We start from the raw sequence: 26085 nt of genomic DNA, 5'->3' as shown, positions 1-26085 counted from the left end.
GATAAAGAACCAAGCGTGATCACCTAGGTTGTCAGGAAGAATGTGGTGCTCGCCATTGGAGTCAGGGAAGTTGGAACGCGGAGTTCCTTGGGAAGAAGAGGAGTTTAGTTTTAAGTGTGTGGTGTGTTACAGGAAAAGGAGGCAAGCACCAGAGAAGGTGCGCACAGCTGGATCATGGGCGAGGGCTGCAGTGGAGGGGAGAGGGGGGGGGGGAAGCCTCAGCACAGAGAACATAGTTAGGAATGGTGACGGGCAAATGGGTACACGAGTTTTCGGAGGGAGAGAATATACTGCTACCGTAAATCACGAGGCATCAAGATATTTTACTAATTTGGAAAGATTCAGAGGCGAGAAATGTATTACATTAATATTCTACCCACATATAAATTTAACTTGTAATGGGTAGTAAACAAGATAGCTTTGATGTGCTTCATCACATTCCTTAAGAATTAATAGTAATCTTCATACACAGGTGAAATGATGTCTGCTGTAGCAATGAACCAAAATGGCAAACTTGTTTTCGTTGGACAGCTGTGATTTTTTTTAAATGAAGCAAACAGGTTTTGAAATGTTATTTCAAGTCTTCTGTGTTATGAACTAAGATGATTGATGTTCTTTTAGCTCTTATTAAAATAGTAGTAACTGTCCTAAGAGTGGTTTTTGATGACAATTCTTTTCACTAAGTTCTATTTACAATTTGTGTTGAACTACCTAGTGCATAAATGCTGCTAGCATGTACTGATGAGAGGAGCCTTTCTTCCTGACCAGTGATGCTTATCTTTGTTTCAGGTGGTGTGACAAGGATGACTGTCTCCTTGGTGGTTATTGTTTTTGAGCTTACTGGAGGCCTGGAATATATTGTTCCCCTTATGGCTGCAGTAATGACCAGTAAATGGGTTGGAGACGCCTTTGGTAGGGAAGGCATTTATGAAGCGCACATTCGGTTAAATGGATACCCTTTCTTGGATGCAAAAGAAGAATTCACTCATACCACCCTGGCTGCTGATGTCATGAGACCTCGAAGGAACGATCCTCCCTTAGCTGTCCTAACACAGGACAATATGACAGTGGATGATATAGAAAACATGATTAATGAAACCAGCTACAATGGATTTCCTGTCATAATGTCAAAAGAATCTCAGAGATTAGTGGGATTTGCCCTCAGGAGAGACCTGACAATTGCAATAGGTACCTTTTTAAAACACACACACACACACATACATACTGGTATCTAGATATTTAGGTAGGTAGATATGACTGTATATAGATATCTGGAAGAAAGAAAAACAAAATTTAATTGGTTGGGTTTATGGGGGCAGGTCTTATGTTCTTTAAGAAAGGAATTTATGCTTCCATTGATTGTTTTCCCACTAAATATAGTTTATAAAAAAGTTTTTTTGATGTTTTATTGATTTTATTTTAGAGAGAAGAAGGGCGAGAGAGGTAAAAACATCTATGTGAGAAAAATACATTGATCGGCTGCCTCCTACATGCCCCCTACTGGGGATCAAGCCCACAACCTGGGAATTGAAGCGGGACCTCTCTGTCTATGGGATGACCTTCAATCCACTGAGCCACACTGGCTGGGCCCCCATTAAATACAATTTTATCTTTGACTTGGCATTGTTATCAGTTTGGGGTCAGATTCTTTTTTTCCCCTCTCAGATAAGCCTTGCTAAGTTGATGTTATTCTTACTTACCATGTAATATAAGACCTTAGCAAGTGCCAGGGCATTCAGCTAAATACATTCTTATATTTAATAAAGTTGGCTTATTTGAATGCAAATTGCTGAAAATCCATATTCATTGGTCTGTTTGATATCAGATTTCACAAGGTTTTGCTTTTTAAGTTTTTGGATTTAGGTTTACAATTTTTTTTTTCTTTTAATCCTCACCCAAGGACATTTTTTCTATATTTTGTTCAGATAGAGTGGGAGGGAGGGAGAGAGAGAGAAACATCGACGTGAAAGGGACACATCGAGTGGTTGCCACTCACACGACCAACCAGGGCTGGGGACAAACTGCAACCGAGGTACGTGCCCTTAGCGGGAACCGAACCTGGCTCTCTCTGGACCCCAGGCCGACGCTCTAACCTCTGAGCCAAACTGGCCAGGGCATAGGTTTACATATTGTAATGTCTAGTTTAAAGTGAAAAAAATCATTAAGATTTTATTTTCAGTGAAGTGTCAGGTTGAAAAAGTATGTAAGTACTGTTGTATTTTGGGCTGACATTCCTGAAAATATCATTTAAAGGCATTAGCCATACTATGTTATTTCTTAGAGATAAACTTTTTTTCTGAGGAGGAAGCATTTGTGTTCCTGCAAAATTAATTTTCCTCTTACCCAAGTACTACACTCTTAATGAGGAGACCAGCAAGGCTTTACACAATTTGACTCCTCACCCCTCACTCCCCAAAGGTGATAGAGAATATTTTCATCAAGCTGTTGCTTTTACACTCTGCAGTTTTTAGTAGAGGACCCTAACCTGAAAATGTCAAGCATTTGGCCTGTCTCCAAAGATCACTCCTGTGAGCCTGTCATCTCCCTCCCAACTTATCCCTGTGGCCATTGAAAAAGGATTATAAAATATTTCCATCCTTGTGCCATTTGAAAAGAAGAGAGACTAGACAGTGTATTTGGGGAATATTTCTCAAATCAAACTGGAAGGTCTCAGTTTACAAGAGTTACTAAAGTAGAACAAAAGGAAGGAGGAGGAGGAGAAGTAAGGAGCCTACAGACTATCCTGTTCAGTTTCGGAGAAAGCTTACATCTTTGGAAGCCTTTTTCAAAGACTGACAAGCCCATTGTTCCAAGTTTTGCTTTAAGTAATACAATATTACTTACAATACAATTAGTAGTTGCCCGAGCAGGCACAATATGCGGTCAGACTTGGCTCCGTTCAAGTATTTTAGCTTCTAAGTCATTGCCATGATCAAACCTACAATCAGAGAAGAATTTTATTGTTTAGATTCCCATTCTTTCCCATTTAAATGGTAACCAGGCAAAGAAATGGAAAAGATCAGAATTTTGGAATTTATATAGAAATTTAAAGAAAGAAGGCCAAGTTTTTATAAGAAAAGGGTGGTGAAGTTAAATATTACATTCCCACCTATTGGATATATTTTTTAGTTTTGTTATTGTCTTGAGAAGTTGAGTGTTGGGTTGGAAGGCAGTGTTCATTTAAGGTAATTTGGATATATGGGATTCAGTCCCATCCTCAGAAATGTTAGTCACATGATGACTTTTTGAACACACCTTAAATGTTTACCCATATATATTTTTGTAAAGCAGACCTGTACATTAGGTTTTATATATGTGTATATTATTGAATACACACTAATTCAAAATAGAAGCATAAAGCTATTTTATTACTGTATTTTCTTTACTCATGCATTTCCTTTTTGTACCCATGGTCTCTGTTCTTCCTCTACAGTTTTCTGCATCATTGCCGCTTCCTGTCTGGCACTCAGAGGTGGGGGTGGAGGTGGGCAGCAGGACCGAGCATGTGCAGCTGAGCGGTTACCCTAGCCTTTACAAATAAAACCTACAAAGTCAGTCTGTGCCCCTTATGTGTGTAATTGTAGTTTCAGCCTATCTCTTCATGCTCATGACTCACCTAGAAAATTAAACTTTAACATTAGAAAGGACAAAGAAGGACTAATTCACAGTGGTGCAGTGCACACCACCGTCAGAGTGAGGACGCAGCTCTCGAGTTCCCCTTCCGTGCAGGACACGGGGCTCCGCACAGGCAGGTGTTGTTCGGTGATGAGTCCTATGGTTTGTGCAGGTTTTAAAACCTCATATCCCAAAGTTAGAAAAGCTTCAATCACAGTAAAGAAAATTATGCCAAATTTTTGATAACACCAAAAATATTTTATTTACATGAAGATGGTTTATTGGTTGGAGATTCTGATTCTGTCAAATATAAGACATTGATAAATGACTTTTCAGTTGATTTCTTTCTTGATTCAAAAGAGAGAAAAAAAAATGAAGTCATGGGATACACTTTTTTATTTAATCTCTGAATAAGCATGTTGCCCTTAAAATAAAACCTATGAAATTTTAATTTTTGGTCTTCTCTGTCTTTTCAGAAAGTGCCAGAAAAAAACAAGAAGGTATCGTGGGCAGTTCTCGGGTGTGCTTCGCACAGCACACCCCATCTCTCCCCGCAGAGAGTCCTCGGCCCTTGAAGCTTCGCAGCATTCTTGACATGAGCCCTTTCACAGTGACGGACCACACGCCCATGGAGATTGTGGTGGATATTTTCCGAAAGCTGGGTCTGAGGCAGTGCCTTGTCACTCACAATGGGTAAGTTTCATTAAAAAAAAAATCAGTTCACTTACCAGAATTGTTTTATCCTTTTTAGCGGATTCATATGCACTTATTAGGAGAGAGTGTAATTAGCTCCAGAGTGGGAAAGTCTGTCTTTTAGTGTGGTTATAATGACAAGGTCAATCAGATTGACATTTAAGAAGGAATAAGAGAAATACCAACTCCCAGATCTTTGCCAAAATGTAGTGACATATGCCAGGAACACCTGAAAGTTGGCAAAGAGGTGCTGAAACATCTCCAACAGGTACATGGTTCATAGTGTATTTCCTTCGGTAGACAGAGGGACCCTGACCTGTACGGAGTACTGCAAAAACCTGTTTTCCTGTTGTATTTCCTTTTTAGAATATTTATTTCTAGTTCAGTAACAACCTTCTAGATATTTGGCTATTTACTGTGTCAGACGTTATTTAATTTGTCATGTAATGAAAGAAATAATATATAATTAACTGAAATTTGTAAATTAGCTGAAAACCTCCTTTAGCAAATGCTTTGTTTCCTCTTTCCTACCTTCTCCATTTACAGACCTTTTACATAAACTGCTAATGACAAGTACACCTGTATTTAAAATGTATAAATTGATTTTTGTTTGTCCTTTCCACATAAACTGCCAGTGCCTCTCGAGGATAGGAATATGGGAGAGTTTTGCTTGGCATATGTCACAGGGATTGTGGAGAGTAATACGCAGTACGCCTTGGCTGCCATACTCCGCCCTCTGTCCCTGACCTGGGATCTGTCTCCCAGCCCATTCTCTCTCTAGTCCTCCCTCCCCCCTTTCCCATTATATTACTGTTCTAGCTGAAACACTTAAGAACATTGTTTTACCTGAAGACTGACAATGGAAAGACTAGAATCGAGGAGCAAGGGATTATGCATAACCTGTGTGCACAGCGTGAAGCTGGCTGAAATAATAAGCACATAGAGAATCACAGCAGGTTTTCTAAAATGTAATTTTGTACAAAACATGTGACCCCTGTCTAGAGAAAGGAGGAAGAAAGGACAGAAAGGATGGAACTTTGTTTACTGAACACCACCTCCCTCCTGTTTCTCGTGTAACTTTTCAGCCCCTCTGCAGGTAGGTAGGTGCAGTGCCCTGGTGGACAGAGGCAGTGGTGGAGCTCAGAGAGGGTTGATGACTTGCCCAGGCATGTGGTTAGCAATTCAGAGATCAAGGAATAAAATATCTTTCTAATTTTAAAACCCAATCTCTTGCTGTTGCTTTGTACTGTAATTGACTGATAGAATATATTTTCTTTCTTTGTGATTTCTTAAACCGCTACTGTTTTCTTGGACAATATATTAGACTGTATTGTATTAGGAAAAGAACTATAAAACTAGAGAATTAGATCCATGTTTAGTGTGCTAATTAGTCAAAATAACTCAAGGTGATATGAATACATCATTAAAAAGATAAAGTGCTTGATTAAGGGTAGGGAGGTCAGAATTATTAAGTATCACAGATATTGATTGCAGAAGGGGTGTATGTAGTAAAATAACTTTTTCTTTAGTGTTATCAAACTTAAAAAATAATGGTATCAAATGTCACTGTTTAACAACTTAATAAGTACAAGTTAAGTGGAATAACTTTTCATAAAGCTTTACTTGTTCTTGGGCCCTTTTAATTATAAATGGCTCAACTGGAAGCTAAGCTTAGTTGTTAGGAACTTTTTACTTTTTGAGTTATTCTCTGTGCCTGGCATGGTTTGTCCTTTTATGTACTACCAGATAAATATATTGTCCTTAGTCATGACTATCTGTGACCACAAAGCTGTATGGGCTAATTGCCGTATTTCCCTTTGCTGAGTAATTCCCAGGATTTTGAGAGCACATACATTGGAAAGGAAAATATTTAAAAGAAAAGTGTAAAAATAATGAAGTGGTGGGAAAGGGAGGATAGTTAAATAAAAACCTTACCTGATCCTGCCTGTTTATAAGAAAGCTTGTGGTAGGAGGTGGTTTTTTCTGAAGGAGCATGTTTAATTGCCTTGATTATAGTTTCCTTATTTCTGTCCTATAAGGAAAACAGATTGATATAAAAGAAGAGATCACATGGGGTGGTGGTTCTCTTGGGACTTTTTCTTTGAAGTATGTAAGAAAGTAGAGTGTTTTATTCTCACTTACAGTTAAATGATTTAAACTCAGAAAAGAAATGATATCTTCTGGTTTCTAGTGTAGACATGAAGTTCTGGACAATTGCTCACATTTTATACTGGGTCCTTAGAGGTGGAAAATAACTATTTGGGGGAAGGGATATGTCAGATCAGGAACCTTGGAGGCAAGGAGAAAATGAGACCAGAGGGATGAGGGGAAGTATGTCTGTAAAGATATCATTTATAGATGTCCCACATTCTTATTTTAATTAGCATAATTTCTCAAAATCTTTTAGTCTTGGTGGAATGAAGGCATTGCTCCAAAAGACTTTTGTGATTATATAAATTGGGAAAGTGTTAGATTAAATACAATTGAGGTTTATTTACTGTGGAACTTCTCAGTACTTATAAAATGTTAATATTATTTGATTCTCAGATGGGATAATAGAAAACATAGTTTTCCAAACTTATTTGAATACCAAGCCTTTTTTGTTGGAGGAAAAGGGGTAGAACTCTGGTGACTGGTGTTTCTTGGAACACACTTTGGGAAAATGTTGAGTCGTGCTGTTACTTCTTACATAATTGTTTATCAGCCCACAAGGAAGCAACAAATCAGCCTTCACATGAGTCACATTTTGCATCAATTTTCCTTACACTTCCTGAAATGAACAAAGCAGCACTGAACCTGACCTTATGCTCAAATCCCTCTTCTCCATTAACTAAGGAGAGGAGATGTATGTACTTCTTCCTTTCTAGGGCTATTACTTTGTAAATATTAACATTGCTCCTGTAAATCTCTGAATATGCCATTTGCTCCTTAAAACATGTAATTTTTTTCTCAGCTTGTACCTTGTGATTTGGCAGAGCTTACTAATATAGTAACTGTAATTAATCACTGTATATGATTGGCTAGAAAAGAATGAATGAGAATTAGACTGGAATTATTTGAATTAATTGTCACGATTTTCACATTTCCTGACTACAAGTATAAATTTAAGTGAGTTGATGGGTTTTTGTTGTTTATTTGACCTCAAACATTTAATCAGAGAAGAACATCTACCGAGTGATTGAGCGCTTATTTTACGTAGTGCAGTGTCTGAGCGTGTTTGGAGGGGGAACTTTCTCCGTGCTCTGAGAACTTTTCAGTTTATCTTTGTTCTCAGTGATCAGTACATTATTTAAAAAAAAAAGAAAAAGATTAGCATAGAACCTACTGATGCCTTTCCCAGTCCCTTCCTTCTCTGCTTCACCACCTCCACACCCAGGCATCACCCTGAGTAACTGTTTGCTTCTGACCTATCTGTAGGACCAGGCTGCTTTGACTAAGTGAAGTCCCCTGGTAACACCCTTCAAGTCAGAATGTTCAAAGGCAGTTTAATAGTAAAGTTGACTTAACCTGATCACCAGGGAAGTATGTTCAGTTACCCAGAAGCGCATTCTGGATGGGCTGCTAGAATTTAGCAATTAAAAACTTTTTAAAGTATTTTTTAATAATATGTTTTTATTGATTTTAGAGTGAGAGGGGGAGAGGGGGAGAGAAACATCAATTGGCTGCTTCCTGCTCGCCCTGCACTGGGGATGGAGCTCACCCAGGGCATGTGCCCTGACTGGGAATTGAACCAGTGACCTTTTCATGCACAGGATGACGCTCAACCAACTGAGTCACACCAGCCAGGGCACTTTTTAAGGTTTTGACATTCACTGTTTATATTGTCATATATTGTAGTTGAATTCATTGACTTTCATTATAATACCAGTAACCAGAATTTTGTTTAATAATTAAATGTTTAATTATTTTCAAGTATCCTCATGAGAATTTATGGCCATTATTATGATTGATGTTATAATAATATATTAACTAAGAAATAATTATTTAGAAAAAATACGTAAAGTAGTAAAAGTCATTTTGACCCCCTAATCTTTTTTTTTTTTTTTTTTTTTATCCTCACCTGAGGATATTTTTCCATTTTTTGTACAGATAGAGTGGGAGGGAGAGAGAGGAAGGGAGAGAGAGAGAGAAACATCGACGTGAAGGGACACATCGAGTGGCTGCCACCCGCACGACCAACCAGGGCCGGGGACAAACTGCAACCGAAGTACGTGCCCTTAGCGGGAACCGAACCCGGGTCTCTCCGGACCGCAGGCTGACGCTTTAACCGCTGAGCCAAACTGGCCAGGGCCCCCTAATCTTAACTGTATCTTATTTGCTTATCTTAAGTAGTATTTGGCAGGTCCTGAAAATTAGGAGGTGTTTGTATTGGTTGGCATTATTTATTTAATTCCAAATAATAGTAAAACCCAAGGGACTTCTTAAGTGTCCTCATAGGCAATAAAGGCTAAGACACCTTCTACCTTTTTATTGCTAAGGTAGATCCACATAATACCTGCTGCACTCTGACATCTTAGATGTTAGAAAAATATTTTCCTTGAAGGAAGGAACAGTGAAAATGAAGCTAAATTTTATAATTTTACAGTTGTATATTAATATTTTTTGTACTTTTCTTTGTAGTCATCTTCATTGTGAACTTTTATCATTTTGATTTTTAATTTAAAAAGGGAAACAATCTATCAGTATTTAAAAATAGCACCATGTCTCTTTTGAAAGTCAGTAGAGTTTATGCAAGTGGGACCTGGGATTTTAAATCATTTTTGTTTTTATTTTTCTAAAGTTCATTATAAGCATTCTTATGGTTCATGTTTTTATTCTTTCTTTCATTATCGTTATGATTGGAACCCCCTTTAATTTAATTTCTCACAGTTATTAGCATAACATGATCTGTTTCAGGATTGTCTTGGGGATCATCACAAAGAAGAACATATTAGAGCATCTCGAGCAACTAAAGCAGCACGTCGAACCCTTGGTGATTAGATATATCAGATCTCCTCATTAGACACCTTAGAAGTCAGGAGGCATGAAACTTGTGAACTGTTCAGTTCTCTCTTTCCCAGATACCTGCCGAATAAAAAGTCCTTCATGCTGCCAATTACATTTATAGCTCATAGAACATGTCTGTAAAATAAATTTAAATGGGTCTAAAATTCCATTCATAGGAAGTAAGCAAAACTTAACGTCTCATCAAAATGATTAGTTGCAATTTAAGAACTGTAAAGAGTTTGGTAGTTGACTGAGTAAATATTACTGGGCATTTATTTAAAAAGTAACAATATATCTGTCTACTCTAGCGGTCACACCAGTCTCAGAGGATGCCAGACTGGTTAAAAATGTCTACCCCATCATCCCAACCCCCCCCCTTTTTTTTTTATATATAAAAAAAATGTTTCATGATCTTGTGGTAGTTTTGTGGTAAATTTAAGCTCATAAATCATTATAACCGAGCTTAGCAATGTTAGAATTGCTGACAAGTAAATGGATTTATTTTATGGGCACACTAACTGGAGCGTAATGTGTACATGTATATATATGTGTGTGTGATCATAGCATTAGTTCTTTTTCTGCTATACCCCCATACCCTCCATTCTTTCAAAGTCAATAGTGTGTGTCCTGCCATTTCATTAGTGAACTGTACCTAGAATATGTGTGTGCCCCTTTTGTATGATGCTTCTAGAGTGCTTTAAGCATCTTTTAGGGTCAGATGCATTTGTTTTAACTGGCTCTATGTCCTAGTGGTTTCATGACTAAAGATACATTTTTAATTATTATCTTACCTTATAACCTAAAAAGTGTCTGGCTTTAACAATTAATGCCTGAAATTATTTTGCCCTGCAATTGTCATACCTATATAAAACGTATCCCAGTTTAATACACAACTGATTATGTATTCCTGTTGTATGCTAATATTTCACAAGTGTTTCATGCATCCTTCTTAAAAAAACTACTAACCAGAATAATAAGTAGCTACTCATTCATTCTGCTTTGTGCTTCACTTATAATACTTTAGGACTGCTTCTTGATTTTCATCTATCTTTTAATGTAAGCATTAACAACTATGACTTTCATAAAAGCACTGTATCTTAACTTTTTTGGCCAAAATCAAAAAAGTATAACGTTGATGAGTGTACCAGAAACTTGAGTTGTCTTACAGATTTATTCTGGGTTCTGAAGTTTGCAATTGAAGTTCTGTGTTGACCATTTTATCTCAATTGTATGTGCTTTCATGAAGATACAGCATACAACTGGGCAATCTTTATTTTTTAAAAGTTAACTTTGGTTTAAAAAAAATGGAATATTGAGGGGACTTGGTAATCAGACATTTTACTGCTTTCTTGGTGTGATGGGAATGGATATTTCTTCTCAAATGGGATTGGTATTTCTTGTTCATACATTCTCCCACTTTTTGTTACTTTTTTGTTGGCATACATTAATCAAAGTAGTTCTACTTCATTGAGAGTCTCAGTGGAAAGGACATCGTACTGTTAGTGACCATAATACTTTCTATATCAAAGGATGGTTGCTGGATAATTTGGTTATCTTTGCCAATAAAATACTTTTTGAAAATACAAAATCAGGCGCTTGCTTTGCTCTATTCCTGTCAACAAAAAGGATTTAGCTATAAATGTAGCTTCTCTTTTTCTTTTCCCTTTTATTTTAATGGCAGTCTTCTGTTTATCCCTTTCAGGCGCCTCCTTGGCATTATAACAAAAAAAGATATCCTCCGTCATATGGCCCAGACGGCAAACCAAGACCCCGCTTCGGTCATGTTCAACTGAATCCCGTAGATGAGGAGAGAGAGGAGGCAGAAGAGGAAGTTCATTTGTTGAATAGCACAACTCTGTAACCTGAGGGAGTCGTCTACTTATATTTCTCCTTTAAACAAACAAACAAAAAAGAAATATAAAAGCCAGGCGTTTGCAACATGGTTTGCAAATAATGCTGGTGGAAGGAACTGTTTGGGGAGGGAAAGGAGAGAGAGAAGGAAATGAGTGAGGTATTTTCCCTAAGGAGAGCAGCCAGCCACCTCCTGTTGTTCTGCACTGGTTGCCTTCAGCCAAGGATGTGCTGTGACGGAGCAGGCTTGAGCCCCAAAGGAGAGGACACCGGAGCCCCCAGCACCTGGCCTGTCACGCCAACATCGCAAAGACGCGTTATCAGTCCCTGTTTCTGGAGGGATTACTTTGAATTGAGCCATCTCTAAGACTGCAGGTCTTGCCCTTTTTTATCAAAACTGTTCTGTTTAATTCATGAATTGTATAGTTAAGTATTACCTTCCTACATTCCAGAAGAACCTCCCTCCCTCCCTCCCTCTCTTTCTGTCTCTTCCTCTCGCTCCCTCCCTCCCTCTCTCTCTCTCTCTAACAAAGCCTCTTAAATGGTGTGCCCTTTGGAAGCAGTCCTTTCTCATATTGAGATGTACTGTGATTTTGCTGAGGTCTCATCACAAGAAGGGAGTGTTTCTTGTGCCACTGCCCGTGTAGTGTGCGCCATGAGCGTTCTTGGAGCAGCCTTGTGCACTGCAGTGAAGGCTGATCACAAAGGCACAGTCTCCGCCAAGCGTGGATGAGCTCGCAGCTTGTGTGCTGTGTGGCTCAGAGTCTGCAATGAAATGGGACTCATGAGGATAAAGTTTTCTGTTTATTTTCCTCTCAGACTTTATGGATAATGTGACCTGGTCTTATGCATAACTACTCTGATAGACAACTACTGTTCAACATACGGAAACAAAATGCTGCTGCTCTGACAGTAAGGAGGAGGAAATATTCTGTTGAGCTGTATCTGGTATTAACTGCATGTTTAAACACTGGAATTTTTTTTTCTTTCTTGAAATTAGATCAGTCATTTTTTTCTTTCCTCAAGGTATTTTACTGCTGACACTGAAGAAGAAATGTAATTCATAACTTGCACTAAATGTATATTTCTTTTCTTAAAAATTTACCATTCTTATTTATATTTTTATGGATTAAAATTTATAAAATACAGATCAGTTAATATCTCACTTAAATAATTTTACCTTTTTAATGTGATTTTTATAGACTAATTCAGACTTACAAATATGGAGCTATGAACAAAGTTTACAGTGGGAATAAGGGTTTAAGCGAGGTGGTGGTTTCTCTATGATCTCGTGTACATAACCTTTCTCTGATCTTTCACTGCCATCCCCTGGGTTCTGTCTTCTGACCTGTCCATTCTGACTCATGAACTGGAAAGATGAAACACTACAAAATCACTTTGCAGATTAAAATCAAATGTTAAATAGTGTTTACGTTTTTAAAAAAATAATAAAGTTGCAAAGGTAGCAGTTAAAATTGTAATTGGAACATAACCTTTGGATCTTTGGGCATGTCACATTCAGAAGTGACGATGTTTTGACTTCACAGTGCACATTTTTGCAGGATGAGTTGAAAATGTCCTGGGGTGCGTTTGGGATTTGTTGTTTTTGGAAATGTCTGTCTTAATCGTGGTCTTAATTCAATATCGGCAAAGGCAGTTTACTTGAAAGACTGGCCTAAATATTCTGTGGTGGTAATGCATTTTTGGTTGGAAAGTCAATTTTTGCAGACATTTTTTGAAACAAACTGGCAATGAGCTGCTTTTTTTGGAAGTGATTCTTCACTTTCTAGTTTTTAATAATAATATATCTGTAAGATCACATAAGATCGGTAAGAACATGAAGCCATATTCGAATGACAATTGAAAGTTGAACAGAATTTTAGGAATTTTGTGACACATTCTTAGTTTTGCTATCTAAAATTAGTCTTTTGTCCAACACACTTCCCCATTTTGGCAGACTTCAAGTTTTCTTAATGGCCCCTTCAAAGTTTATTTGACTGTCCAAAGTGAAATCATTTCTAGATAGTTCTGTGTATCTTATCTCCGGCTTGTTTTCAGTGTACTGGCCGTGTGCAAGGCGCTGCTTGAGTGTGAATTCCTCCACAGTGGCTACTGAGTAATTTAATCCCTGGTCCTCAGTTATAAGCCTTCAAGGGAGAAACAGGTTTCTTTGCTTCATAACATTAAACTTCACATGGATATCATTTTTCATGTTTTCTTTTTGATTTTAGGTCCACCTTTCATTGTCCATCCTGCTTCAGAGACTGACATTTCAGGGTGAACATTCAAGGTGGATATTAACTTTCTTCTTGATGTATTTCTATCCCTGATGTGTCTTACAGCTGAAATATACAGGAAAAGTGCCATATTTTTATGCCTCCAGTGGTTTTCTTTGGTATTGCTATCCGTTCCATTTTTCTTTTTGATATGTTGAGGTATGTCTGCTTTTTAACCAAACTGTGAAATAGTGGAGACCATGAAATATATGTGCCTGGTTGATTGGCAAATAATAATTGGAGCACCTTATTTGAGTACCCTTTTTGAGAAGGTATGATGAGAATGGGCAAAGGTGTCAGCATCTCTTATTAATAATTGTTTTCAGTTTTGGTTCATGAAGAATGCTTAGTTTGTTAATCTGTGATGTTGCCTAGAGCTGTATTTATCTGTTTTTATTTATACTAGTGTAGTAAAGCTGCATATCATTACAGTAAAAATGAATTACTGTGATGAGTTAATCAGAATCTCTATTAAAATCTATATGACAATGTGTGGTTTGCCCTTCAATTATGTCACAGCCCTCCCATTTTTACTGCTCTTTGCAGTGTAGGCCAATATGCGTGGCACACTGGGGTTATACATGGAAAGCTTCTCTCCGGTTACAAAGCCCTTTCTGCACTTTGCAAGCAAGGAGCAACCACACAGTGGATGCTGGATAGAGCTCCAGGGTAGCTACATAGTAGCAATAGTGTAGGTGCCAGTGGAAGCTGCGGATTTACAGAAAGATTTCATTTCCTTTTCCTTTCAGAACCATGATTTAAAAAAAAAAAAAATGCTGTTTGCATGAAGAGAAAGCATGTGAAGGATTTCCATTTCAAAGGTTTACCTTGGAAGTTTGCTATACTATAGAATTGCCTAAAAGGAGGTGGTAAAAAAGACTTCAGCAGTCTACTAATATTAAACTTCTAGTAAAGATGAAAGCACTTGACTAAAAATTCAAGGATAGATCTTTTCTCATTCATTTCATTGAATCATTCACTATGTAGTTATTGAACATTTACTGTGTGCTAGGCATTATTCTCTGTTCTTGAAGCTTACATCCCAGTAGGGAAAGAGACAAATACATAGATGTCAGATGGTGATAAATTCAGCAGATCCAAAAAAATGATTCCTACATTTTAAAAAAATGCCATACATAAATCAGACAAAATTCTGAAGGAGAAATATAATGGGGAGGATGCTATTTTTATAGAGGGTGATCAAGGAAGGCCTCAGGGATAAGGTGACCTTTGAGCAGAACCTAAAGAGAGAAATGATAGTTATCTGTGGGTGTAGGACATGCCTGACAGACACATGGAACAGTAAGTAGGTCACTGGCTGGAGGGGAAAAGGTGTAAGATGAGGAAAGAAGTTGGGTGTGTAGGAATTTGGCTTTTATCCTGAATAAAATGGAAAAGTCAGTGAGGCAGACAGTGACGTCATCTCTTGGTTGCTTTGCCTGGAATAAACTGGAAGGGGGCGGGGTGGAAGCAGAAGACCAACCAGCCAAAGGCTCTTGGCATAATCAAGGTAAGTTACTGAGAGGCCGGTTCTGATGAGCTGGCGGAAGCAGTTCCAGTGGTTGGATTCCAGACATTCTGAAGGTGGAAGAGACAGGCTCTGCTAATGGGTTGAATGTGGAGTGAGGAGAGTAAAGGATGTCACCAAGGTTTTTGGCCTGAGTACAGAACAATGGACTGGCCACTGACTGAAGTGGGAAAGGTGTCATGAAGAATAGATTGGGATGTGTACAGAGAGATTTTGGTTTTAGACATTACGTTTTAAATGCCTTTTAGACTTCCAAGTAGGGATGTCAAGCAGGCATGTGAGAGACTCAAGTTTCACCTGAGAGATCTAGACTGTGGGAAGTACCCCGGGACAGGAAAAGGCCACCATGGGGTTAAGTGGACAGAAAGGACTGAGCATTGATGCATCTGTATGTTTAGAGCTGAGATGAGTCAGCAAGAGGGAGCAGCAGTGAGGTAGGGAGGGGATTGGGGCCATTAAGACAAGGGCAGTCCCCTGGGCCAAATGAATGGTAGTCTTAAGGAGGATCAACTGTCAGGCGGTGTGGACAGGTAAAGGACTGAAAATTGGGCAGTGTGGAGGTTGACCAAAGCAGTTTCAGTGGATCAGGCTAAAGTCTGATTGGAGTAGGTTTTGCCAGATTGGAAAGAATTAAAGGCAGTTACTAAAGCTCTCCCTGAGTTTTTCAGAAAAGGGATGTACGATAAAGGGTAGTTTGAGTTGCAGGACATTATAGCTTTTGTTGGGAATGCAGGAGAGGGAAACTGATTAACTCAGAGGTCCTCGAGTAGCTAAAAGGGATAGCATCTCGGGCACACAGCAGGACAGTAAGCGACATTCATAGGAATGGGTAGCTAGTACTGCAGTGAGATTCCCTGGAAGTTGATTGCTTCTATTTTTTCAGAGAAATAAACTGAGGATGGAGGAGGTGTTGCCTATTTGAGGAAAGATGTGGAAGTGGGATAGGTGGTAGCATGACCAACTTGAGGTTAAAATGAGACCAGTCTTCATGGTTCTGTTTTTTTTTTTCTCCAGCCACACGTACATTCAAAGGTTTATGTGGGGTTTATGTGGCTAGGAAGGCTATTTACTCATAAAATCCATGTTCTTAAAAGCTTACAGTGTAACTGGAGATGAGATATGCTCCTCAATTAAACATCCTGACGATGTTTCTTTTTAATAGTCCACTCAGTCCTTTTATCACAAACATTAAGTATCTCATAAGGTCTGTTTAAGGACACAACTCACAGAGGAAGTAATTTTGGGGACTGCAGATGTGGGGACTAAACCAGAGAACCCCAGGGCTTTTTTTGAACTTCATAGGAATGGGAGAGCGCTTATAGGCTCTTGAGCCCGATCCACAGTTTGCTATTTTACATTTCATGGTTTGCTGTTTTTCAAGTGAAGGACGTTTAATGAGGATCTGAATCTGGTAAAACACAGCTCTCCACAGATTTGTACTGGAAGTCCAATGAAGTCATTTGCAATGGAAAACTAAAATCTAAATAGTTTATTGATTTGTCTACTATATTATGCTATATCAATACACTGTGCATTATTGATTAGTAAATACAGAGTCAAAGGAGAATCGCTTTAAGGAACATTCCGAACAGGATAACTGCACTACTGGGGAGGATACACGAGTCAGGAGATGCTGCTGAAATGCAGCTCCATTAGACCCGGTCAGGGACTCTGCGAGAGTGCCTGGTGCAGTCTCCCGGGTTTCCTACCCTCCATGAATCCAATCCTTAAAGCTACAGCTATTAACTTAGTCTCAGAAATAAATTCTTAGTTGCCCATGCTGAATACTAACACAGGACTCCCTGGGAGGAGAGGAAGGGGTGGTTGTCCACAGGCATTGGGCAGTGACTTCCTGTGCAGTGGTTCTCAACCTTCCTAATGCCGCGACCCTTTAACACAGTTCCTCATGTATGTGGGTGTATCTGCATGTGGGCGGACCCGCCTGGAGACAGAGGTGCGGTGTCTCGGTTCCTAAGACCATCGGAAATGTGTTTTCCAGTGGTCTTAGGTGACGTTGTGTGAAAGGGGTCGCGACCCACACACAGGCTGAGAACCACTGCATTAGAGGGTGACTTTTTTCCAACGTGACTAGGGCCTCACCGCCTAGATGATTTGGCTGCCATTTATTTGCACATGAAAAAGAAAACCAGGCCAGAAGGGATTTATACAAGTTTTAGTAAATGTTTCCATCAATTTATTTTTTGTATCCCTTAAAAACAAAATCACAAGTTTAATATTTTAAGCCTTTAAAATAATGTACACCAAGGAAAGCCAGCTCGAACTCACGCTGAAAGCTGGTCTAAGTCCTCTTTACTTCTGTTTGCCAGATGATCTTCAATAATTTCTGCAAAGAGATTCCTCTTCAACAGATTATATGCAAGAGGTAAAAGCTGGCCAGCAACTTTATGAAAATACTGAAAAATAAAAGAATAACATTAAGCAGAGAATAAACCAGATGCTCGTGTATCACAAAATACATAGTGCCCTGGCCGGTTTGGCTCAGCGGTTAGAGCATCGGCCTATGGACCAGAGAACCTAGGTTCAGTTCCCGCTAAGAGCAAGTACCTTGGTTGCAGTTTGTCCCCGGCCCTGGTTGGGGTCGTGTGGGTGGCAACCGGTTGATGTGTTTCTCTCACATCGATGTTTCTCTCTCTCTCCCACTCTCCCTCCTGCTCTATCTGAAGATAAACACAAAAATGTCCTCAGGTGAGGATAAAAAAAATACATAGAAAAAGCACTCGTCTAACAAAGCACACTCCCCAAATCATAATAGCTTTCTCAACTGCTTAAGACTAAATTTTGAGACAACCTATGGCACTCTGTCCAAGAGACAATCGGGTAGCTCTAAAGAACTGATGGTATATTTTGAAGGAAATTCAGAAGAAAACCAAGTTAAAAATGTAAGCTTCCCCATTCCCTTAGATAAGGTTAAGGTTTAACAACCTTTTTTTTTTTTCTTTTATCCTTACCCGAGGACATTTTTGTCTTTTTCTTCAGATAGAATGGGAGGGAGAGAGAGAGAAACATCAATGAGAGAGACATTGACTGGCTGCCACCCACACAACTCCAACCGGGGCTGGGGACAAACTGCAACTGAGGTACATGCCCTTAGTGGGAACTGAACCTGGGACTCTCTGGTTCACAGGCCGACACTCTAACCACTGAGCAAAACCAGGCAGGGCAACAACCTTTTTTATTTGCTCCAAACTATATGCTCAAATGCTTTTTCCATCTCTTCAGTGTATACCTACTAGTTAAGATTTTAATCATTACTTTCCTTGGGTGATACTTTAAGAATACAGTGATACCTCGGTTCTCGAACGCCTCGGATTTCGACCAAATCGGTATTCGACCAGGAGATTCGAGAAACTTTTGTCTTGGAATCCGAACAAATATTTGGAACTCGAACTTCCGAGATGAGCCGAGTTGAGCCGAATGGCGTTCATTCGTCCCCTTGCTTGCGTCATCAGTGTGAGTGCAGAGAGAGAGTCACGCTTTGTGGAGAGAGTCACGCTTTACACTGAATTGAACCCTTAGACATACTGTACACTTTTATTTCTTGTTGAGACTTATGTTTTTCTACATATTATATACAAATTAGGCCAGTAAATAGGCATTTTCTGGGGCTTGGAACGAATTAATCCAGTTTCCATTATTTCCTATTGGTTTCATTGCTTCGGTTCTGGAACAATTTGGTTCTCGACCGTCCTCCTGGAACGAATTATGTTCGAGAACCGAGGTATCACTGTAGTTATGCTGAATTTAAGTTTTTAAATCACTCCCTTTTCAAATTTCTTCTCTCCCTCCTGCCTACCATGTAACCCCTTCCATCCTTTAAGTCACTGCCTTGGGTTTATCAAGTGCCTTAGACTACTACTATTTACTAGAAGAAAAACTGGCAGTGCTTTTTTTGATAAACAATAATTAGCACTTAATATGTGCTAAATCCTGTGCTAAAAAACCTTTTCATATATTCTTATATGGTATTTAACTTTCACAACAATCACGTTTTTTATCAAGCTGGTTAATTTTCTGGCAGGCCAAGCACTATCCTGGCTGGTAAAGGACTGTAATTCTGGCTGTCAAACGTGGGTATTTTTACTGACAACCATGTATGAGGAAGGCAGAAAAACAACAGTAATGTGGTTTAGAGCAGAGTTCTCAAATGAGACTCACCAGACCCAGCAACTTGTCAGAAATGCAAATTCTCATGACCCACCCAAGAACTTCAACTTTGGAGGGTGGGATGCACCATGTGTGTGAACAGAGGATTCTGACGCATGCCAATGCGAGCTGCTGGCTTAGTCCGGCCCCTCGGAGCATGTGCAGAGCAGCAGCATGACCATCAATGGGAGCATGCGCAGCACCTCAGTATTCACCCCAGATCTACAGAAACAGCCTGCATTTTAACAGTATCTCTAGTGATTCCCATGGACTTTACAGTTTGGGAATTACTGACAGATATTGACTCCAGAACCAGACAGCCTGTGCAAGATGGTTAACCTCTCTCTGCTTCACAGGTGACATCATAGGTTAAATGGAATTAACTGGTCTGTGTGCAGACATATTTTACATGTAAGGAGACAGACAAAGGTGTTGGAGAAACTGTCCATCTTACACAGCTTTTAAGTGGGGAGGAGTAATTTAAAACCAAATAGGTTAGCCCTAGAATCATGCTGTGGCCACTACATCTTACTGCCTCTTTGAATTTGAGGCAACTGCAGCTGAGAAAACACCATTTTAACTGTTGGGTATGTTTTTCCTATTTAGCAAATAGTTAATTATAGACTAGCATCTCATTATTTTAAATAATTTAAAGCCTATATTAAAATAGTACTTATTCTTCCTCTAAGAATTCAAGCACAAGAACAAATATGGCCCCCATCACAGGAAATGAAATGGAGCCCCAGGAAAGGTGTGTGCACACCCACACACATGCATGTCCCGACACTGTGTCTAATACATACATTCTGTTTAATGTAAACCTGAAGGCACATAATCTTGGTTATTCACCTTTGCCAGAATAGATGATGAGTTTCAAGTAAAAGATATTTAAAAAAACATCTGCTTAAAGATCACTTCAAAAAGTTCCCTTGAAATATATGTCCTACCTATCTAGAACTTGGGGATATAATATGCATGTGTGTGTATGCGTGTGTGTACAGGGGTGCGGGACAGGAGGGAGGTTTGGTGGTGATTTAAAAAAAAAATGTGTTTATTGATTTTTTTTTTAGAGAGAGGAAGGGAGAGAGAGAGAGAGAGAGAGAAACATTGATCAGCTGCCTCCTGCATGCCCCCTACTGGGGATCGAGCCCACAAACACACACACACACAGGGAATCGAACCAGGACCTCTCAGTCCATGGGACAACACTTAATACTGAGCCACGCCAGCCAGGCATGGTGGTGATTTTTTTTACTCACGTGGGAACCATAACAAAAGAGGTCCATTCCCAACTCGAGCCCCATGCCATAGTCACATTCATCATTAGCAAACTGCACAAAAGTCATCATTTCCTGGATGGGAGCAAAAGCTTTTAGTCTCTCCTCATCACTCGGTGCCTCGACAATTGCCTTGCAAATTCTCTTGAGGTTAGCTGGAAGAAATCGATGATATTAAAAATTATCTATCACCATTTTCGAAGGTAAAAATACAAGCTGGGTTTTTAAAAATTTTTTTTTCTTTATTGATTTTAGAGAGAGAGGAAGTGAGAGGGAGAGAGAGACAGAAACATTGATGAGAGAGAACATCAACTGGCTGCTTCCTGCATGCTCCCCACTGGGGATCAGGCCCACAACCTGGGCATGTGCCCTGACGGTGAATCGAACTGGCGATCTCTTGGTGCGTGGGTCAACACTCAACCACTGAGCCACACTGGCCGGACACAAGCTAGGTTTTTTTTCTTCATAGGACTTTTCATACAATTGATACAACCTTTTTGGCACCATAATTTAGAATGGCGATTTTATAATTTTCCTAATTAAGATTTAAGCATAAAAATGGCTTAACAAAATGATTTCTTGTACTAACAAAATGTCAGTGTTTCACAGCGGATCTGGTTGTAATCGTGATTTTACTAAGCTTTCAACAATGTTCAGTAGGCTAGTCTAAGGATTGGCAAACTGAGGCCAAACTACCTCGCCCAACCTGTTTTGTCCCCCACCCCTTTGTTTGTTTCTTTTTTTTTATTGTTGTTGAAAGATTTTTATTTTTTTGGGGGGAAGACAGTCAGAGAGAGAGAGAGACATTGATTGGTTGCCTCCATACAAGCCTTGATTGGGGATTGAACCTGTGACCTTTCAGTGCAGCATGGATGGTGCTCCAACCAACAGAGCCACACTGGCCAGGTCCCAACTACCGTTTCTAACTGCCCTCAAGCTAAGAATGTCTTTCCATTTTTAAAAGGTCGGAAAAAAGCAAATAATATAGCAACAGAGACCATAGGTAACCCATCCCTGGGATAGTTTTTATTAAGAGTTGGATTAAACAAAATCCAAATAGACTATAATAAAGTTTACTCTTTTTTGCCCTATCCTACTTTATTTAAAAAGTACAGGAAAAGACGACAATAAAACCGGTGACAAATCACTGCAGAACGAAGCCTTGACCAACCTGGGGGTAGGCAGTGCAGCCATGGCAGAAATGTAATTTGAAGAAAGAACACAGAAAATTTCTAACATTTATCTACATATAGAGAACAGTGGTTTAACATTTCTATTTTGGCTTTCAACATTTTCTTACTACCTCCTGGATGCTAATGTGTGTCAGATCTCAGGATGCCTATGAGAATGAAGATAATGAACAATATCTAATTAGACTTCCTTTTTTTTTTATCCTCACCCGAGGACATGTCTCCATTTTTATTCAGATGGAGTGGGAGGGAGAAAGGAAGAGCAGAGACAGAGAGACAGAGAGAGACAGAGACAGAGACAGAGAGAGAGAGAGAGAGAGAGAGGTGAAAGGGACACATTGAGTGGCTGCCTCCTGCATAACCCCAACCAGGCCAAGGACAAATCCCAACAGAGATATGTGCCCTTGACTGGAATCGAACCTGCAACTCATCAGTTCATAGGCGGACGCTCTAACCGCTGAGCCAAACTGGCCAGAGCTAGACTTACATTTTGATAAACTACCTTCTTGAAGATGATCCACTAAAGAAAAGGATGGTGATTACTCAAACCAACAAAAACACATCTTTAAATGTGGCTACTATACTGGGGAGACAAGGAAACCTTAATCACACCTAAGAGTGATACGTGATTATCAAGTTGTATGTATGAGGCATAACATTTTACTGATACTACAAATATAAAGTATAAGGATTATCAAGAGTGGTAAAGTTTTATGAGGGTTAACTTCAGTGTATGAATATCATTCTGTGATTTGTTGACACTGTTACACACTGATACACTGCCTGTCAATACTCCTAGCAAACAACACTAGGCAGGACCAAGATGACAGGAGGTCCTTTATGTTTTGCTACCACTTCTCATTCAAAAATAATTAAAACCACTCAAGGATTTAATGTCTAGAATGTTAGAAAAAAGTAAATGGAAATAAAAAGATCTAGGACATAAAACCCCAGAACCACCACCAGGGGAGAGTAACAGGGCTTATTCCAGGCACTATGATTTAAAACCCACCACCCCTTAGTTTTAGAGACTGCTTCTTCTGTAACAAATGTTCTCAACCTTTCCCAAACAGACAGTCATTCTGCCTGCGAAAGCTTGGAATGGACTAGTGTGCAGAGGCAGGAAGAGAATATAAGCCGAACACTGCACAGTAAACTAGAGCCCACACGCCTTCCCCGTCACAGACAGATTACCTCTGATTCAGGAAGGAGAGGTGGACAGTGGGACAGAGGGACAGATTACCCTGTCCAATAAATACAATGCAGACTTCATATGCAAATACCTTGTCTCATATCCACATTAAAAAAGGAACATGAAATTAATTTTAAGATAATTTAATCCAACTATCCAAAATAATCATTTCGGTGTGTAATATAAACAAATGAATTAAAATCAAAATTACAAATTCTTCTTAGCCACACTAGCCACAGTTGAAGTGCTCAGCCACATGTAGGCTAGCCTGCCATGTTCTACAGCCCAGCCATACTCATTTCCCCGGGGAATTCCTCTACTGCAGTATGAAGCTGGCAAAAACCACAGCTGAGTAACTGATATCAGACATCTCAATCTACTGCCCAGAGACTGCACAGTCAAATTTGAGAACAGCTTAAGAGAATAGCCGTAGAGAACTGGTTAAGAACGTAGGTTTCTAGGTCCCAAAGCCAGAGACTACCAGCCCAGTCCGGTTGGTTCTGTTTAAAACATGGCCAAATGCACATGCTGGACAGGAATACTCAGTTCTTCCTTGAGAAGTGCTAATTTTGACTTCTAAGTTGTATCTTCTCTGGAACAGGATGAAAAAAAATAGGGCAATGCCAACAGGGATGTTCAAAGTAAGAAGGGAAATACAGGGGAGGGCAAAGTGTTGAGAAGTGATTTAGTTTCCTCAACATAGCAGCAATTATATTTGTGTATGAATAGTCCATTTTCAAAGTGTTTTCATACACATGAAGCAGTTCAGGATCTTGGGCTTGAGAATGCTAAGGTAACTTATATGCAGATGAAAAACTTTTTGCAAAAGACTACATAAAAACATACTAGTCAATAATTACTATTTTGCATGTTGACTAATGTCAAAGGTTCTGAAGTATTTCAGAAAATGTAACCTAGGCAATAGGTCAAAAGTCCCTAAACTCATAACTACTACATTTTAAGCACTATAAGACATGCAACGTGCTAAGATCTTACATTTTTACACCCCTAACTCTTCCCTGTAAATGGTATTCACCATTATTAACCATTTTACAGATAAAAATGACAAGGTTTAGTGAGGTTAAATACTTTGCTCAAGGTCACACAGCTACAAGCCCAGTTTTGATTCTGGCCCTCAGACCTGAGCTTGGTCTGTTACTAAGGCCCAGTGACTGCCCACAAAAGGCATCTGTAGGTACTACGGCTCCACATAAGGAAAACCCTCCTGCACACATGTTAACATACATATGTTCACATATGCACGCGTACATAAGAAATACATTACCATCTGTCTCAGGGAGCTCTCTGTACCCAACTTCATTTTTATCCACTGGAACCACCAAGCCTGCACTATGAAAGGTCTTTGTCACGACCTAAGTTAAAAAAAATAAAATAAAATTTAATCACGGTAAATAAAACAAACTCACCCAAACCCAACAAAACACACACACAAACCCTCAACGTTTCTGTCAAAATATAAATTTAATGACATTTTATTTCAGTAAATTTGGATGCCAGGGCAAAAGTTTAATATTCCTTTTCTTTAAAATCAGCTAAAAGTCAAGCCCTTCAAGCAATTATAAAGCAGTGGAATGACTGGCTGTTGTTAACCGTGTCGTCATTTACAAGTCTGCAGCCTGCTTTGTGAGGGAAGAAGGCCAATGCAAGCCAGAATATCAGTTTCCTCTAAGACAGCGGTTCTCATGACCACTTTGGGGGGTCGAATGACCCTTTCACAGGGGTTGCCTAAGACATAACAGTAGCAAAATTACAGTTATGAAGTAGCAATGAAAATAATTTTATGACTGGGGGTCACCACAACATGAGGAATTGTATTAAACGGTCGCGGTATTAGGAAGGTTGAGAACCGCTGCTCTAAGGTCAAGTGTCTTTTAGGTAGAAGGCATAGGAACCGGGCCTAAAAGAGAAGGAATAGTTTTTGTTAGCAGGAAGATGAAGTAGCACAGAATTCCTCTCACTCATCTTGCCAAAGTTATGCCCATTATTTTTTTATTTTTATTTTTTTTTTATCCTCACCGGAGGACACTTTTCCATTTTTTGTTCAGATAGAGTGGGAGGGAGAGCGAGGAATGGAGTGAGAGAGAGAAACATTGATGTGCAAGGAACACATCGAGTGGCTGCCACCCGCACGACCGACCAGGGCCGGGGACAAACTGCAACTGAGGTACACGCCCTTAGCGGGAACCGAACCCGGGTCTCTCCGGACCGCAGGCTGACGCTCTAACCACTGAGCCAAACCGGCCAGGGCTATTTTTAGCTGGAAAATTCAGGCTTGTGTGCAAACTTCCCCAAAGCAGGGTAGTTTCTAGTTTTTTGGTAACCTTTATGGAGGCAAATAACAAAACCAGTGAGCTATTACTAAGTGGTAATCTCCAAAGACAGAAACAACCAACTACAGCCACCATCATAACCCTTCCAATCTATATTCTCTCTATTTGCACTAGTGACATTATTCTTAGGTCTTTCAGTAACAAAACACCTGCTTCACATATTCCACCTTTGTGTAGACCAGTAAAAATCCCTGACAGAGAGGGACACAACCCCTCCTTCCAAATAAACTACTCTGCACCCAAGTCTGTATCTTACTTTACTATAATGTCCCCACTGTGCTGCTGCTTTAATTATCTCTTAGTAAGTAACCACCGGAACAGATTGTTCAAGAAGTTCACAGACAATTGCTCACACTTGAGAAAAAACAAATCAAGTCATAACTATATCCTACTCTTTATGCCACAATAGCTTGCAGTTAGATTTTAAGATTAAATGTAAAAATAAAACCATAAAACTAATAGAAAGTTTTAAAAATAATTTTGGATTAGAGAAAGAAAAGGCTTTTAGATTCAAATATTTAAAAAAACCTATCAAGCCTGGCTGGTATGGCTCAGTGGTTGATCGTTGACCCATGCACTAAGAGGTCGCCAATCGATGCGGTCAATCGATGTTCTCTCTCATCGATGTTTCTCTCTCTCTCTCCCTCTCCCTTTCTCTCTCTAAAAATTAATAAAGGAAAAAAAATTTATTAAAAAAATCTATCAAGAATAAATAAAAACAAATTAAGAAAAATTAACATGAAAAATATCTGTAATATACAAATAATAAAATTAATAAAGATTAATATCTTTATAAAAGAGTCTTAAAAATAAAGGAAAAGTGTAACACCCAAATTAAAACATAAGGAAGAAAAAAGACTAATTCTAACCCTGACAGAAAAATGGGCAAAATTCAGGTAATTCACAAAAGAAATACAAATGACCAACAGATAAGTAAAAAACAATGTCCTTTATAATCAAAG

General features: G+C 39.2%; 2 protein-coding genes across 8 annotated transcripts in view; one reads left to right on the top strand and one right to left on the bottom strand.

The window, feature by feature from the left end:
* The window catches only part of CLCN3 (chloride voltage-gated channel 3), a 75198-nt gene extending 61286 nt beyond the window's left edge, over positions 1-13912 (top strand). For 2 of the 6 annotated variants that reach the window (XM_036281592.1, XM_036281595.1), the window contains 4 exons: positions 790-1188; positions 4092-4308; positions 9205-9280; positions 10997-11520. In XM_036281592.1, the coding sequence (XP_036137485.1) occupies positions 790-1188; positions 4092-4308; positions 9205-9280; positions 10997-11155 (851 nt within the window). In that variant the 3' untranslated portion in view covers positions 11156-11520. Of the gene's footprint in view, positions 1-789; positions 1189-4091; positions 4309-9204; positions 9281-10996; positions 12059-13376 lie in introns of those variants that run through there. The other 4 variants (XM_036281594.1, XM_036281597.1, XM_036281596.1 and 1 more) reach the window with 4 other exon arrangements.
* The window catches only part of LOC118643486 (histone PARylation factor 1), a 40134-nt gene continuing 16916 nt past the window's right edge, over positions 2868-26085 (bottom strand). Inside the window, exons 6-9 of one of the 2 annotated variants that reach the window (XM_036281599.1) lie at positions 24058-24145; positions 20373-20545; positions 17236-17363; positions 2868-2938 (exon numbers count right to left, since the gene is read on the bottom strand). In XM_036281599.1, coding sequence (XP_036137492.1) covers positions 2884-2938; positions 17236-17363; positions 20373-20545; positions 24058-24145 — 444 coding nt within the window. In that variant the 3' untranslated portion in view covers positions 2868-2883. Of the gene's footprint in view, positions 2939-17120; positions 17364-20372; positions 20546-24057; positions 24146-26085 lie in introns of those variants that run through there. The other variant, XM_036281600.1, reaches the window with a different exon arrangement.

Source organism: Molossus molossus, unplaced genomic scaffold (assembly GCF_014108415.1).
Source record: "Molossus molossus isolate mMolMol1 unplaced genomic scaffold, mMolMol1.p scaffold_m16_p_4, whole genome shotgun sequence".
NCBI classification, from domain to species: Eukaryota; Metazoa; Chordata; class Mammalia; order Chiroptera; family Molossidae; genus Molossus; species Molossus molossus.
The sequence above is the reverse complement of the archived record's forward strand: the minus strand, read 5'-3'. Positions and strand labels throughout refer to the sequence as shown.